The 15,504-nt window shown below is 41.6% G+C and overlaps 1 protein-coding gene across 16 annotated transcripts in view; it reads right to left on the reverse strand.

The window, feature by feature from the left end:
- fmnl2a (formin-like 2a) overlaps positions 1-15,504 on the reverse strand; it is a 53,931-nt gene that overhangs the window by 21,157 nt on the left and 17,270 nt on the right. For all 16 annotated transcript variants that reach the window (XM_085134820.1, XM_085134818.1, XM_085134819.1 and 13 more), the window contains exons 2-5: positions 13,847-13,930; positions 10,672-10,752; positions 5,275-5,351; positions 406-489 (exon numbers count right to left, since the gene is read on the reverse strand). In XM_085134820.1, coding sequence (XP_084990946.1) covers positions 406-489; positions 5,275-5,351; positions 10,672-10,752; positions 13,847-13,930 — 326 coding nt within the window. The remainder of the gene's footprint in view (positions 1-405; positions 490-5,274; positions 5,352-10,671; positions 10,753-13,846; positions 13,931-15,504) is intronic.

The following is a 15,504-nucleotide window of genomic DNA, read 5'->3' on the forward strand; positions in this document are numbered from 1 at the left end:
GACTTAGACTTTGACTTTAATTTGCTGCTGCAGTGGTACTGTGTAAACACAATTTTACGGCTAACCATTCATAATTTCGACAGACTATAATAACATATGGTGGAGTGGTGAATTAAAAATTTAACTGTGTGGCACTCTGGCCCTGAACAGCGACTCTGTGAGTGACTAATAACCACACTGTCAATCCATGAATAGAAGCATATGGTTAGCATAACACACAGTGCCTATGTGTCAGCACTGGGCGTCGAGTGACTCAGTGTTTCTGACAACCGGGCAGCAGCGACGGTGGTGCTGGCGCTGTGTGGAGATGCATCAGCGGTTGTGCAGAATAGCATCGTTGTGTTGATTATGAGTTCTGCATATAGACCATTGTGGTGCAAAGCGAAAGAGCTGCTAGAGACTTACGTGACAGCATACTGTGCGAAAGAAAGATAGTCCACCAGCACATCCAGGCCTTTGTTCTCTTCATTTAGGAATTCTCGTACCCACCTGAAGAGAAGAGTAAACTATTAAACCAAAAACACTTCAAATGTGTTAAATTAATTGACAATTACAAATTAGGCAAGTTAAAGCAGGACTTTTCAGAAACATGACAGTTGTGAGCCTAAACTCTAAAATAAAAAGATGGAAAGGGAGAGTAATACATTGCTTTTAAGAGTACACAGTATTTTAAGCCGGTTTAGCACAAAAACACAATTTTTGTCGTTTTCCCTCTGCACACAGTGGATTGTAAATCAAAAAAATCAGTACGTGATTGAAGTGCAGACTTTGGGTTTTAATTCAAGGGGTTTTACAAATATTACACCCATTTTCATTCACCCAATTTTCAAAGGTTTAAAATTAATGGGAAAGACTAATATAAATGTGAAGACTCTTTTTAACCATTTAAAGCCTGAACCATTAAATAATTGCCAGAAAATTCAAATATTTTATTGAACCATATGACAATATTAATTTGCATATATGAGTTTTATTTGTATAATTTTACTACATCTGGCATTTTTTTCCATTTATTGCTTAAAAAATACAATTTTTGTGCAATTCTTTCAGGTTTCAGTATGAGAAAAAATATATCACACTGATTATGTAATAGTTTAAAAAATGCAAAAAAAAAAAACCCAACCCGGGTACCAAATAAATACTTAAAAAAAAAACTTGCTCGAAGTCTAGAACTCACGGACACCATCAAATTCTGCATTTCCTCCCTTGAGATCCTTAATTGAGGCCACCTTCAGTTGATGCTGGTCTGTGTCTCTCTGCATTCAGTACTTAGTAATGGAAAAGCATGCTCTGTTCGGTTGAGATCAGCCAACTGACCATTGAAAAATAATCTGTCTGGTACAAAAAAGTCTGAGCTGTTTTGCAGCATTTGGCTGAATCTGAGCAGAATTTAGTTCTGTGCACTTCAGAGTTCATCCTGCTTCTTCTAGCAGCAGTCATATCATCACGAAGCACTAGTGGCCTGGTTCCACTGGCAGCCATACATGCCCATAATTGCATAACACTGCCTCCACCATATTAGATGTGATATCTGTTCTCTCCTCCTCCACACTTTTCTCTTCCTGTCATTCTGATACAAACTTGTTGGTTAACCTTGTTTTATCTGTCCAAATAATTATTTTTCTGAACTCTGAAGGCTCTTTTAGATGTTTCCTTGCAAAGTCTAATCTGACCTTCCTCCTCTGGAGTATAATGAGTGGTTTACGACACAAACTATATACTATATTTCCATTCACGAATGCGTCTCTTGATTGCAGGCCTTGACAATGATACGCCTACATCCTCAAGAGTGTCTTTGACTTGGTTAGATGTTGTAAAGGTTTTTTTTTTTAACCATGGAAATAATTTTGTGATCATGCATTTTAGCTGTGATCTTTCAAGTGTTTTGGTGTTGCTCCCTGATAGATTTATTTGGGTTTTTCTGCCCAATTTTGGCTTTACTCATTTGCAACAACATCTCTTTGTGCCTCATATTAGAAATCAAATCTTTGTCCCGAACATTATGTATAACACATTATGTGCAATTAGTTTTTTCTAAACATTCTTCCCGGGCTGTAACCTGGCCTCGGTAGATGTTTTCAGATTATTCACCCTGTCTCCCTTCCTTTGCAGAGAAGAATTGCATTGACCATTTCAAAGCTTCCTGGCTCAGAGAAACAAACGTGTTCACAAACACTCAAATAGAAACTCATTATTAATCTTTTATGTATTTATTTCTCTATCGCTCACACACACTGATAAAGACAAAGCTGAAGAATGATCAAAAGCCCTTTATCGCTTTCCTTAAAGGCACTACAGTGGGCCACCCATCCAGCGCTTTGCCTGCTTTCTAGTTTTTCATTCTGCACAGAAAAGCTGAGCTTTTCACAGGAAAGCTCCCACCACCTTTGGTATGTGCTGCTCTCCTTTCGTATTTATAAGCACTGTTAGCTGAATCACAGAGGATCTTTATTTAATCGCGTCTTGTGGAGGTGCCGTTTCGTTTTATTGGTCCCACAACTGCTTCGATGGGGCTGATTGCTCAGCGATGAAATAAATTTGTAGGGCATAAACATAATGACACAGGCAGGCTTCAGAGCTGATGAAAGCTAAACTGCTTTAAAAATCCACTAGCTGCTTCTTTATTAGCTCCCCTGTGGTGTAACTACATGGAACTGAAAAAGACTAACAAGATTGTCCAGTGAACTAGTGCCTAGTGGGGTCGGTGGTGGTTTAAGTAGTCTCGGGGGGTGTGGTCTCATAGTAATTATTACCAAAGGACCCTAACTAACAATCCTCCATTCACTGCATGTTGGTGACCAAGTCAGAAGCAGGCTCACATCAGCAGTGCTTATAAAGGGACAATCTGTCTATTATACACAGCCTGCATAATTAATATCTGTTTTAACCTCTGACACTGTGTTCCAACATCATCAGGCACTTCTACCCTCCCAATCTCCCTTTCCCTGTCCTTTTGCTATTATGGTACCGCCTCATTGTTTAATCTAGATTAGTGAGACTATTTGTGTAATCTAGTTACCAACAATAAGGTTTCTAAGGTTTATCCTTGTAAACATAGCTTCAGCTCTGAAGGCGGACATCGTCTCTGGCTGTGGTTGGAACGTATTTTTGGTTTGAAGAGCAGAATTTGACTATTGTGTAAACAGCGTGTAGGAGTGTGAGAGACAGCGTTGTCAGACACATGAGATAACTTACGTGAGTGTCGCTGACATGGACACACTGAACTAAAACAATATGTGTGTGGGAGGCAGGAAAAGAGAAAACCAGAGAGACTGAGAGATGCAGTTTAGGATATAGAGTATTGTTGCTGTTACAACAGCCGGTGGGCAGCGGATGTTCTCAGGGTTGCTTCATCCAATCCTCGACAGTGTGTCCATGTTATCCATGACCATCCAACCCACCATTCCGCTGTGAGCTGCTAACTTTCATTACTCGTACAGTAAATCCAGGTGCCTCATTCATAAGCAGCACAGGTTTTCCTCAAGGTTATACTAAAAATATTCACGTCTTAAGCACAGCCGTGAATCATTCTCCATTGAAGCCCACAATACTAGTTATGGTCTCTATCGCATATTTTAATATGTAATAACATGTAAATGGTGGTGTATTTATAGTGTAACCCATTTAAATTTTATTAAGGCTTAAAGTAGTGCATTATTAGAGACTTAGATACTACTTTTGGGTGATGAGCGGGTGCTGCAAGCTCACTGCAAGGCCTCACCTCAGCAAACCGGAGTCAAGGAAATGCACTTTTCTTTTTTTTTCTTTATTATCTTAAAGATTTGTAGTCATTTTTGACTATTAGATAGAAGACAGTAAAGTTCGGAGAAGGGAGGGAACACATAGCAAATGACCGAGGCGCATATTCAAACCCCGGGTCGCTGCACTGCAGCCACGCGGCACGCGGTCGCCTACTCTTTTAAAATGGACTTTTCAAACATGTTTGTTGTGCTGATGCTTTTTACTATGTAATTATCTGACAGATAGCATGGCTTGCTGTGCAGGTAATGGTACTAACAAACCATCTAAAAAGTCTGCTCTCCAGTGTTTGTGAGTGAAAACACAAAAACAATCCACAGGTGAACTTCTGTTCTTAATAGGAAAGCAAAGCGACTGGGAATCTGTGTCTTTAAAAGAAAAACTTTGAGCTCCATTCAAATTCAGGTCTGTGTGCTATTGTGCAGAGGAGTGGGTCCGCTCTAGCTCTGCATATTTTTTACACATTTTTTCCTCTTCCAAACTTTAAGCCATCAGCAATAACCAACTATCATTTACACTCGCTTTATGCTAATAAAGGAAGCAGTGCTCTTGTACCGCTCCCTTTAAATTATGAACATTTCAAAGGACAGCTGCTTTTGGCTGCTTCCTTGCCACAAGGGGTCGCCACACCAGGTAGCGCTGCATGTTTGAGTTGACAGATTTACACCAGATGCCTTTCCTGATGCAACCCCAAAGGGGATTTGTATGATTATACCTAATTACAAGTGTCTCTAACCCTTGTTTTGGTTACTATTTGTTTCTCTAGTACTGCAGTAATAACCTCTTAATTGTTTTAGCCAAGCAAAGAATATTTTCTGCTTAGCTGACAAGCAAAAGAAAACTGTAATTTTTTATGTCTCTTTCTAAATGTTTGCACCATCTTCATTTATTTAAGTAGTAATAGAAGTCTCCTGAATCCAAAATGTCCCAGAATCCAGTGGGACTCATTAATGTCGAGCAGGCCATCGTTATCCTTATACAGGGTCTCTAGTTAGTGACTCGAGCCCTGTGATCTTCAGCAAGACAAAACACTGAGACCTTGTATGACTCTCACCGAGATATTGATCTTTCCTCAAGGCTAAACATACAGCACTGAATCAATAACAGCTGCAGCCAGTCGAGGCTTGTTACCCTGGAATACCAGAAAATGCAGATGAATGCATCATTGTTTTATCTGTTACAACATCAGTATGTCTTTAGCAACCGTATCAATACGTCTTCAGAATCGCAGACTGGCGAGCAACTATTGCAAGAGAAATGCGTTTCCCCTCCAGACGCTGTTCATGTGTCAGCTGCCCGAAACAATCAATTGATTCATCTTTTCTTCGTCGCCACATGGCTTTCGGTGTAATATTAGGTCAGAGCACAAATAGGAATGGGGGATGGTGGTGGTTAGTGTCAGTGTCTGCGTCTCCGGGTGTCTGGAATGCCAGACTTTTCCCCTTAAATCTAATATAGGCAGGTCGCGGACATGCAACGCTACACAAGCCTCGCGCACTTTCTGCGGTGACTCACCCTATATGATTGGTCCGTAACGAAATTTCCAGTTCTCTCAGGACTTGGGTGGACTCCTGTACTCGTCGTCTGAATTTCTGAAGGAGGAAAGAAAGTGGGGGAGGTAAAGTTTCATCATACTCCTGTAAATCAACATGTGGAAGCACAGAGATATTTTGGCTGGAGAAAGCTTTGTTTCTGACAGAAAGGTCAGACAAACAGACAGAAGGAACCACATTGACATTTAGATATAAAAGCAGGCCGCCTGTGCACTGATTACAAAATAAAAGAATGAAAGAGGAGATGGAGCTGTTTCTAAATGATGCTTTTATTTGCCAGTAACCAATAAAGAGGCTAAACAAGAAGGCCGGCTGAGTCATTGGAAACTGTGAAAGTGCATGAGTTGGATTTTTTTTTTTTTTTTTTATCCACTTATGTTGTTTCTGTTTGCTCATGTTGGTTCTGTAAATAGCAATAATCCCTCCTGGAAGCAGCATGATAAAATCAAGTCACCTAATTGGCTACCTCTCAAGCCTGGCCAGGAGCAGCAGCAGCTACATAAACACAATTGTACACATACAACACACACACACATTCTCAACCCTGTTACTGTGGCTACAGACAGAAGACAGCACGCATGAAGCTGTGAACTAACTAGTGAGGGAAAGAGAAACGAGAGAACAGAGAAGATGAGCGGGTTCTTCTTTTCTTTCATCCTCTAACGGGAGGTGTTCTGCAAAACCAAAAACAAAAAGGCCCTTCAGGCTGTTATACAATCACAGGAACAAAACAAGAGAAGTGAGTGACCGGTGATGATCAAACAGCCTCACAGTGCAACAGGAGGGCGGGGGGGATCCCTGATCAGAGAGAGGGAGAGAGAGGGAGAGAGTAAAAGTGTTACATCAGAAGAGCGAGGAGGAGAGGAGGGGAGAAAATTGATTGTATAATAGAGCACTGGCACTGGAGTTTGAAACACAGTGTGTCAAAAGGTGAAAACACCATCTCATATCCCGTTGCCGTCTTGTTAATAAAAACTTCAGAAGAGCGTAATCGGAGCGGTGCTTGAAATCAGGCAATTTCCAGTGTTGCAAAGAGCTCGCGAAATATCACCAAACACAAACATGTGTCTGCAAGTTAAAGTTTTAGAGGGAGGAAAAAATGTTAGCATTTGCTCTAAGAGATGGAGAATGATATTAAAAAAAATAAAGGACAGGAGAGGAAGATAAGAAAATAAGGACTGCTCAGCAAGGAAAATTTGATACACTGGAAATTCAAGTTTGGGTAGATTATAAATGTTGCTTTAAATATCTTTTTTTAATCAGTTATTGGATCAAACTTACTTAAGTTGAATGACTTAAAAAAACAATTTAAAGTATCTAACTTTTGTATTATTTAAACATGAACATGATCTGCAGTTTAGTGCAGGTTAAACTAGTTTGTTTCCAGTATTGTGATGAATTTTGCACTAATGTAGCATATTGGACTGTTATAGGGCAAAATGGGGTGTTTATGGCCGATGTTTGGTTACATCGTTGAATTCAGTCAAATCCACAAAGAGCACACAGCAGCTGCGCAGGTCAGCTGATCACATCCTGTATGCAGAAAAAACAAACCCAGTGCAGCTCACAAGCCAGTTTTTTATATGTCTTATTTCTAAGTGATCGTATTTTCCACTCTGCACTGCTACACGGGATATTACGGTACCCCCACCAGCCAAATCCCACTTTAACCCCTGGTCTTATAACACTCAGGTATATTCATGCTAATAGTTAAGCCGTGTAATCGTTTAGGTATTTTTCCTGACAAAGCAGGATACTGTAAATTCTACTGTAGACTTTTCATGCTGTTTTATATTCAGATTAAATAGAAGTTAGTTCTGCATTAGTGCTGTCCTGTTTTCCTGCTGTATATATACAATATACTAAACATTGCCAGTGTTTCAAATAACAAGGTCAGCGGAAGTGCAGGCAATCCTCATGAGACTAAAGCAAATACAGTTTTTTTTGCTGTTCTCCATATGATGTCACTGAGAGTGGATATCCCTAATATGGTCATCTTGGGCCGATAGCTGTGGTTGAAAGAGAGAAGAGAAGAGAAGAGAAGAGAAGAGAAGAGAAGAGAAGAGAAGAGAAGAGAAGAGAAGAGAAGAGAAGAGAAGAGAAGAGAAGAGAAGAGAAGAGAAGAGAAGAGAAGAGAAGAGAAGAGAAGTCCATCGAGGGTTGGAGGGCCTAGTCACTTTCCATGATGCGTTTGTATCAGGGGGGAAACGAAGCTCAGTCCCACGTTAACCTATTATTAACATTCACAAGAGCTGTTCCCATAGCTAAGGCCTGTGTCTTTGGGCTTAGGCGGCGTGTGTCTGGAACATGAGGAGATGAGAATCAGAGTGTTTTTATTAGGGAGGAGTCATTTGTGCGCTTGTGTGGAAAGCCGAGCAAATTTCGGGAGAACTGCGCAGGCTCTCAGAGCCCCCACCAAACACCCCGCACTCCACACTTTAAGTGCTACCAGCTGCAACACGGAGAGAGCAGGAAGAGAGAGGAGCAGACAGTGGGGAGGGAGGGTGAAGACGACATGAGGGGAAATGAGAAAAAGGAGGAGACGTGAAAGGGGAAAGCAAGCGCATGGAAAGCACTGAAACCATAGAAAAGGGAGGGTAAAAAAAAGGGAGTTTTTAGGGAAGTGTGAGCTCAGGAGGGGTCATCCTGGAAACAAATCAATAGCTGATACATTCTTGGGGACTAGTTGGACTGCAGCTCTTCCTCCTTGGCTGCCTATTGGTTGAGAGCTGCCTCGAGGAATGCACCGGAGCCTGCCTATGGAAAAGCAGAGGCAATGACCTCCAGCTCTCTCACAGTGGCACAAAGTGGCAATTGTTTGAGCTTGAAGAAAAGGGGGATGGAGCAGGAATGTAGAAAGAAGCCCATAACTCTTTCTTTTCCTCCACACTCTCTTGTGCTTCTTTTTTTGTCTCTCACTCTCTCATTCACTGTCCATCTCTTTCAAATCCCCCCACCTACCCCCTTAACCCGCTCTATTATTCACTATTTCTTGTTCCCTCCCTCGCCATTACCCAACTCACTTTCTGTTTTCATTTGATTCCCCTGTGCCTGACCACTTGAGGTCTCCGATCAGGGCAAAGAACAGGCAAAGACTTTCCAAAATCCCACATGAACCACTCAGCCTATGAGACTAATCGGTAAAAATATGATGGTAAATAAATAAAGAGAGCTTTGTTTTATTTAAAGGGGTTTAATATAGATCAGTTAGTCATGTAGACACAGATGACTTTAAGATAAAGAGAAGAGAAGGAGGATGCGACTTGAACCGCATCCTCCTTCTCTTCTTCAGAAGCTAACAACGAGTGTGCTGAGTGTTTAAACTGCAGGAGCTTTAAACACCAACTCCTTCAAGTATGGCACTGTGGAAAATTTGCTTAGTCAAATTTTACAGGGGATTTGGAGGAGAAAGTTGAGACACCAAATTTAAAGCTGCAACCAGGAGGTGGACAGCTCAGCCTTGCTTACAATTACACCTACTAGCACCACTGAAGCTCAATCAACAACATTGTTTTTGACACCTCAGCTTTAGGCTGAGGTGTTAAAAAAAAGTTAAAAAAAAGTTAATTTGAGAGCTTAAAAAGTGCTGGTAGGTGGATTTTGTTACCTTCAGCCAGAACCAAGCTTATGCATTTCCCAGCAACTACAGCTAAACAGATTTATTACACACCTGAAAATATTCTTCCGGTTCTCTTATGAGATAAGAAATGTGAAAATTAAACACAGTGATAGTCAGTAACTACCTCATACTAGGCATTCATGTGTGAAAACTTCAGCAGCATATGTGAAGGAAGGGAAGAGGAGTACTTCTCCATCTATAGTTTCACAGTCGGTGTCAGTTACCGAGGCAGATTTACACTTGCTGTCAACAAACCTGCACCTGTACCACTGACACAGCCTTTCAGTGTTTTGTCTATCATGTCTCCTTTGACATGCGTCACTTTCTTCGTGCTTCCTGCCTTTATCAGATCTTCTATAAGTGCAATCTCTCAGGCATTACATTAGCCATTAAAGTCAGAGAGGTGTAGCAGTCCCAGTGGCGGTCGATACTCCAGACGACCTATCAGATCAGCCTAATTAGCCCTTTATCGTCACCATCTAACATGCTGCAAATGCAGTTCTTTGTGCCAAAAAGCAAACAAAGTCCCAGCCTGGCAAGGCCGAGAACTAGGAGTCAAACTGCTGAACTTATCATTGAAAAGCATATATTTTGCAGCCTAAGCCACCATCACCAGTCAGTCTTAACCTCAGTGGTTGTAAATTAAATTAGCATTCAAAATGCTCTTAAAATTGGCAATCTGTGAGAGCCTTGATTGGCTCGTATTATTGAACTGTCAGTATTTCAACAATTTAGGTGTACTAGGAGACGCAGTATGTGCAGAGAAAACTTTTATCGCATTAATTTTATGTTCTTTCTCTTTAAAGATCATTGAAGCTACTCTTTCATTCCTGACTAAGCTGCATAATTTACCATTAGGAATCACTCCTCACTGTACCCATTAATAACGCTGATTTTGGCTACACACAGAGAATGTGCTGTGCGGGGTATTTTCTTGCACCAATAAAACATTGCTGCTCCTCTTTTTACCTTAGTCATCACAGCTTTTGTTTGTGCTGCTCTAGCTAACCAGTTGTGCTTTAACATCTTAACTCTGGTCAATCCAAATTGAATTATTCAGCGATTTGTTGTTATTCTGGCAGAGTCTTCGGGTTAATTTGTTTATCACAGATGCTGGTCTCCCAACCTTCCCCCCACAGCTCGCTCAGCCAGGCCAAAAAGACTTCATTTTGGCAAACCCCTAAGAGCTGGCTGATACTTGTCTTCACGAAGCTCCTCCTTTTACTCCCTTCTCCCTTCCAAGCTGCCAGGAAAACAGCCAGAACTGGCTGCTCAGATGACATAAGGCCATCTTTATCATGTTGCTGGGACGCTCCTGATCTCTTCAGTTAGTCCCTGCTATGCTACAAGGTGATGTGAGTGCAGCGCTTCATGTGACTGCGTCACTCTGCATTCAAGTAGCTTGTTTCAAACTTTTATTTCTCCATTGCTCTTTCTGGCAGTGCATGGTGAGTGCAGAGCATGCCCTCAGCCACAGAACAGCACCGCTAAGCATTGGCCAGTGGTTTTCTCAAACTCGGGCGGTTCCAGATAAACAACTGTCTCCTTTCTATCTAAGTCAGTCTGATGCCCGTTTTGCAACTAGTTCCCAGGTTGTCTCCTCCAGAACTCATGTGCACAATTTTTCCTCAGTTGTAGGGATATCCTGGACAAGAGATAGAGGGGTCAGAGGGGAAGGAAAAGCCACAGCACTGGAACGGCCAGTGGAACAGGGAAGCATGTTTTAGCAAGGCCACTCACCTTTCTTGTGACCGCTGGATCTAGATAACTCCTCAGCTTTTGGAGGTATGTGTGAGGCGGGTTTTTCACTTGGAATCGCTCCTGTAAAAAGGAACAAAAAACAAAAATACCAAAATGAGCAGGGGTGGGAGGAAACAAGACGAGAGGAAGAGGAGAACAAGAGCACAGGGCAGAAGCTAAACATCTGGACAGTTCTCGTGTAACAATAGTGGAAGTTACATTCACAGTTTCACAGTTTTGTTTGACAGAGCCACTTTGTTCATTCAGATGACTGCACACACACAGACACACACACCACAGCCTCACAAGTCTGAACTCATGGCTAGTAAACGGCAACCAGCCTTTATATGCAAAACAAATTTCACTGATGATCTTTTCATTAATTTCAGCGTGCTATGAAGAGCTGCCTGCCTGAGAACTGTGGCCACACCTGGCTACATGAATGTTTAAGTCTCCCAAGTTCAACCAGCAAGACTTGAGGCCAGACCGTTGTGCTCTAAATATATACGATACAGCAGATTAGTGCTGGATTTGGATCACTGTGTTGAGCAGAAAAGAGCGTTTGGATCAGGCTGAGTGCCGCATCGTAGCCCACACTGCATCAGTTTAAGACTGCAGGCCATATCACAGAAAGGAAAATGTGTTCTTCATGCAGTGCAGTCACATTTCTCCAGTGTTCTTCCTAATTTTGAATGCTCTGATCTTGTATAGATTTATAGATCGGGAGGTGATATAGATCGGCGGCTCGTTTCACTTACTAGCAAGAATATTTAACCAGAAAGAAAGAAAGTTACTGTCCAGCGTCAGATTCCCCAAAAAGAGGAGCGAGAATTTAGCAGGCAGTGACAAGAACTTGATCTCCCAGTGGCTTTCCTCTAACGGACAGCCATATCTCTTCAAACAAATGTAACAGGATACAGTGATTCTGATCTCGTTAAAGGTCAGCGACAGTTACAGCTTGGCCGTACACGTGTGCGAATTACTGGAACACATATACTTACAAACCTCCCTCACTGGTAACCAAAAGCCATCCATATCACATGCTTTTATGCAAACAACTTCAAACTGTCAGCTTCATCAGCACAGTATTTGCTGTGCCGCTTTTGTCATGAATCACATCCTGGAAAGGTGTCCACCCTCCGTACACAGATACAGAGAACGGATCGACAACATCATATTTGTCACTGCCACAGGGTCTGTCGCATAAAAACAGGAAAGACGAGAGAGACGTCAGGAAAAAGAGCTGGCTCTCAGCGGACAGCTCTAAAGCTTGGGAGCTCGAGCTGGAGAGTCTGCAAAATAACGAGCGAACGGTACGGTGCAAATCATGACGAGTGCAAAGACCTGTGAGGTGTGTAAATACCTCACAAATATAAAAGTGTGAATTTAGAAAGACCGGTGAAATCACAGTGAGCAAATATGTTTGGTATGTAGAGGAATATAAGCGGGTTTCAACATGCTATGTGGCAATGAAGAGTCCAGGATAGCAGGTTTAAGTTAAGTTTGAGCAGTGATCTTTACTTCCTGCTCTACATCTGAGAAACCTTTTAAAATTAGAGTTGCCAACCAGTTGTTGTACTCTCACAGCGACTCATCTATATGAACTACGCCTCTGTACAACGCTCCGATGGCTAGAAATAGATCACAACCACAGGATTCGACTGGGAAGAGTTGATCGTGCCGATCTCCCTCTTTGTACTCGGGATGTTTTAACCTTGCATTCACCTCAAGAACAACCTCAACAATTCATCAATATTTCATAAATCCTCATAATTGCTGGAAAGAAAATGTTTAATATTTCATCCGCAAGGGCTGTTTTCCAGAGGGGGTGTGTACCTGTCGTCTCTGCTTCTCTCTGTTGCCATAGTTACATTAAGGGCTTCACTGTAGCTATGACACAGAAAGTAACTTAGTCCCACAGCTGCCTGCAGTGTCATGGGTATAGGTTTATTTTGAAAACAAAAAATGAATAAAGAACTGGAAGAACTGGGTTAGCAATATTCTTTGATGTCAACAGTAAAACTGAGGAAGATGCATTATTTCATTCTATAACTTCAACCTAATACCAAACAAAGTGTAGGAAAGAGATGGAGCATACTTTCAAATGACTGATGTCCACCTTTATTGTCTGAGCAGGTTAAGCTTCTAAATTTGGTTTTCCAAATGTAACATTTCTCATAAGAGAGAATTATCTGACTAGATGTTATCACAGGATTGAAGCATTACCATAGTAAATCTATATTTGGATAAATTTGCAGTGGTTTTTTCCTTGCTAATTTCAGTACCACACAAATTCATTGCTGTAACTTCCCTGCGCTGAAAATTAGTTTCCTTTCAGAACCGATTTTCTGGCTGGAAAAATTTACACCATAGTTTTCCAGCCCAAAGCGGTCTGTCTCAAGGTTCCCATCCTCACAGAAAGGATAAGAAACTTTAAATTCACAATATAAAATGTTTATTATGAACATGAACTGTGGCGAGCGTGTTCCCTTCTTCTGTGCGTGACCATCGAGAAGCCAAGACTGTCAGTAAAAATCACCGGGCAATGCTTAGCTTCAATGAAAGCGACTATTTTCACTTCAACTGTGACAGTTTGCAGTCAGCCCCATGAAGATATCTGACTGCTGGTCAGCAGTCTGGTGGTTTCTCTCTGTTACAGTTCCTCTCAGGGTCAGTAACTATCAATACAGTTTTTGGTGGGTGGTGGTCTTGATCTTGTCTCTGCTTTTCTCCTCTGTTCAAGGAGGCAGAAAAACCTTCTGGCACAGAGGTTGCGGACTGAGTGGAGCGCTCAGACCACAGCTCATTGCACAACGTACACCCTCTGTTATTTCCTACACGCAGCACTGACGCCAATAAGAGGCTGAGTTTTTTCAACTAGCTAAGTGATGTGCGCTCCCTGCTGTGCCACTTAACCCACTTGACCAAGGAAGCCAGAGTGGCGTGTAAAGATGGCAAAAGACTTACTGGATAAAGGCAGGGCAATGGAGCATGAGTGTTGCGGTCACGACACACAGTGGGGTGGGACCTTCTCCTAGATTACACGCTCAGCTGACAGTCCAGACAGCACATATAACATCATTCTGTGTGAACCTTACCCAGATGTTTTCAGCATTTAAAATGATTTAGTAATTAAGCAGCAGCTACATCATTTAGATGAGTGGCTGATGCTCACCTGATCACAGATCAGTTCCCACTTCTTCTCATTGTCATACTGCCGCAAGAGCCGCGCTTTGTCTGGAGGAAGATTCATTGAGTTCTGAAAGAGAGAGAAAGGTCCCAGTTAATCAAAACGATGATCAATGTAATGAATAAATAGCATCATTAATCCCAAACATAAAATCAAACTAAGAAACCTATCATCATTGGTAAGATGCAAGCATCTATACACTATACTCTGCACCAACAACATCAGGGTGTCCATGGCTCCCAAAGAGAGTAATTAAGAGATTGCAAGCTTAATGGACCTCTGACCTAACAGCTGGTTATGCGCGCTCTCGTTGCTAAACATAGCAATGAGCAGGCAACAGAAGAGTTATATTAGCCAAAGTGTGAGTGAGGATCATTGGGGAAAGGTCGGCAAAAGTGTTTACATGTGCTCTTCCCTCCTGTTCATTTGAGATAATCCAGCTGTAAATGAAACTGACCCCTCCCTAAGGCGTCTTAGAGGTTTTATAAAAATGGACCACAATATATAAACAGAAAACAAAAGGAAAGTTTAGAGGGAAACACAAAAAGTTCCACTTTGTTAAGAAAAAAATATTCTGTTCTGTAAACAAGATTGGACAAACAGTGCATAGAAAAAGATTTTCTATGATTAAGGAAATCTGACCATGAATTTGTTTTCCAACTACTTCAGCACTGAGGGACAATGTGGCCTTCACACTATATATATATGTGTGTGTGTGTGTGTGTGTGTGTGTGTGTTAGTTTGAGCCTGTTGCTAAATAGAATTTTTTTTACATTCCTTACAAGATTTTTGCCATCAGTCTACAAATAAAATATCAAGTCTCCCACTAACCAAACAGCTGATGGTTTATCTGTCTTGCCGGATACAGAAATCTGCTGAGGCAGGACAGGTAAACATCTAACCCTGCTTTCTAAGTTACTGCTATGACTCTTCAGCCAGTTATCCCAGGACAAGAAACGAAGGTGTGAGCACAGAAGTGAGTCTGAAGTAAAGGTGGATGCTCTGAACATCTTTCAGTATTTTGTAGGGCTGCCACGATTAGTCGACTAGTCACGATTGCGTCGACTATCAAAATCGTCAACGACTGATTTAATAGTCGACGTGTCGTTTGAAGCTTTGTAAGATCACAAAAGCCGCAAGAATAAGTAGTAGGATTTAAGAGTGTAATAACGGACTGAAACAGAAGATGGCAGCACTGCATGTACAAGGATGCCAGCTGCCGTTAAACCCCGAAGAAGAAGAAGTAGCTCTGTCCCAGAATTCATAGCGCAGCCCAGCTCAGTTTCCAACAATGGCGGCAGCTAGTTAGTTTTAATATTACTCTTATTATTCTTTCTGGGTCACAAAATAAACGTTTAACATATTTTCAGGGGAGAATGTAACTGTGTAAATCTCAAATATCTGCTCAGTTTATCAAGACACCACATATTTTCAAAAGCGCTCCGACGTTTTCGGAGACGTCTGTTACCCACTAGCTCGATAGCTAGCCGGGGGCAAGGCTTTTTCTAGTATTTTATTTGTTCCTGAGTAAATCGGTTTGGCTGAGATTAAAGTTATAGTTTTTACACAGCTGAATAAATATCAAACAGACAACTGATTATAAAAAGTGTGAGATACTCCGGTGTCCCGTTATATTTTAGATA

This window comes from Neolamprologus multifasciatus, chromosome 16 (genome assembly GCF_963576455.1).
Source record: "Neolamprologus multifasciatus chromosome 16, fNeoMul1.2, whole genome shotgun sequence".
Lineage (NCBI taxonomy): Eukaryota > Metazoa > Chordata > Actinopteri > Cichliformes > Cichlidae > Neolamprologus > Neolamprologus multifasciatus.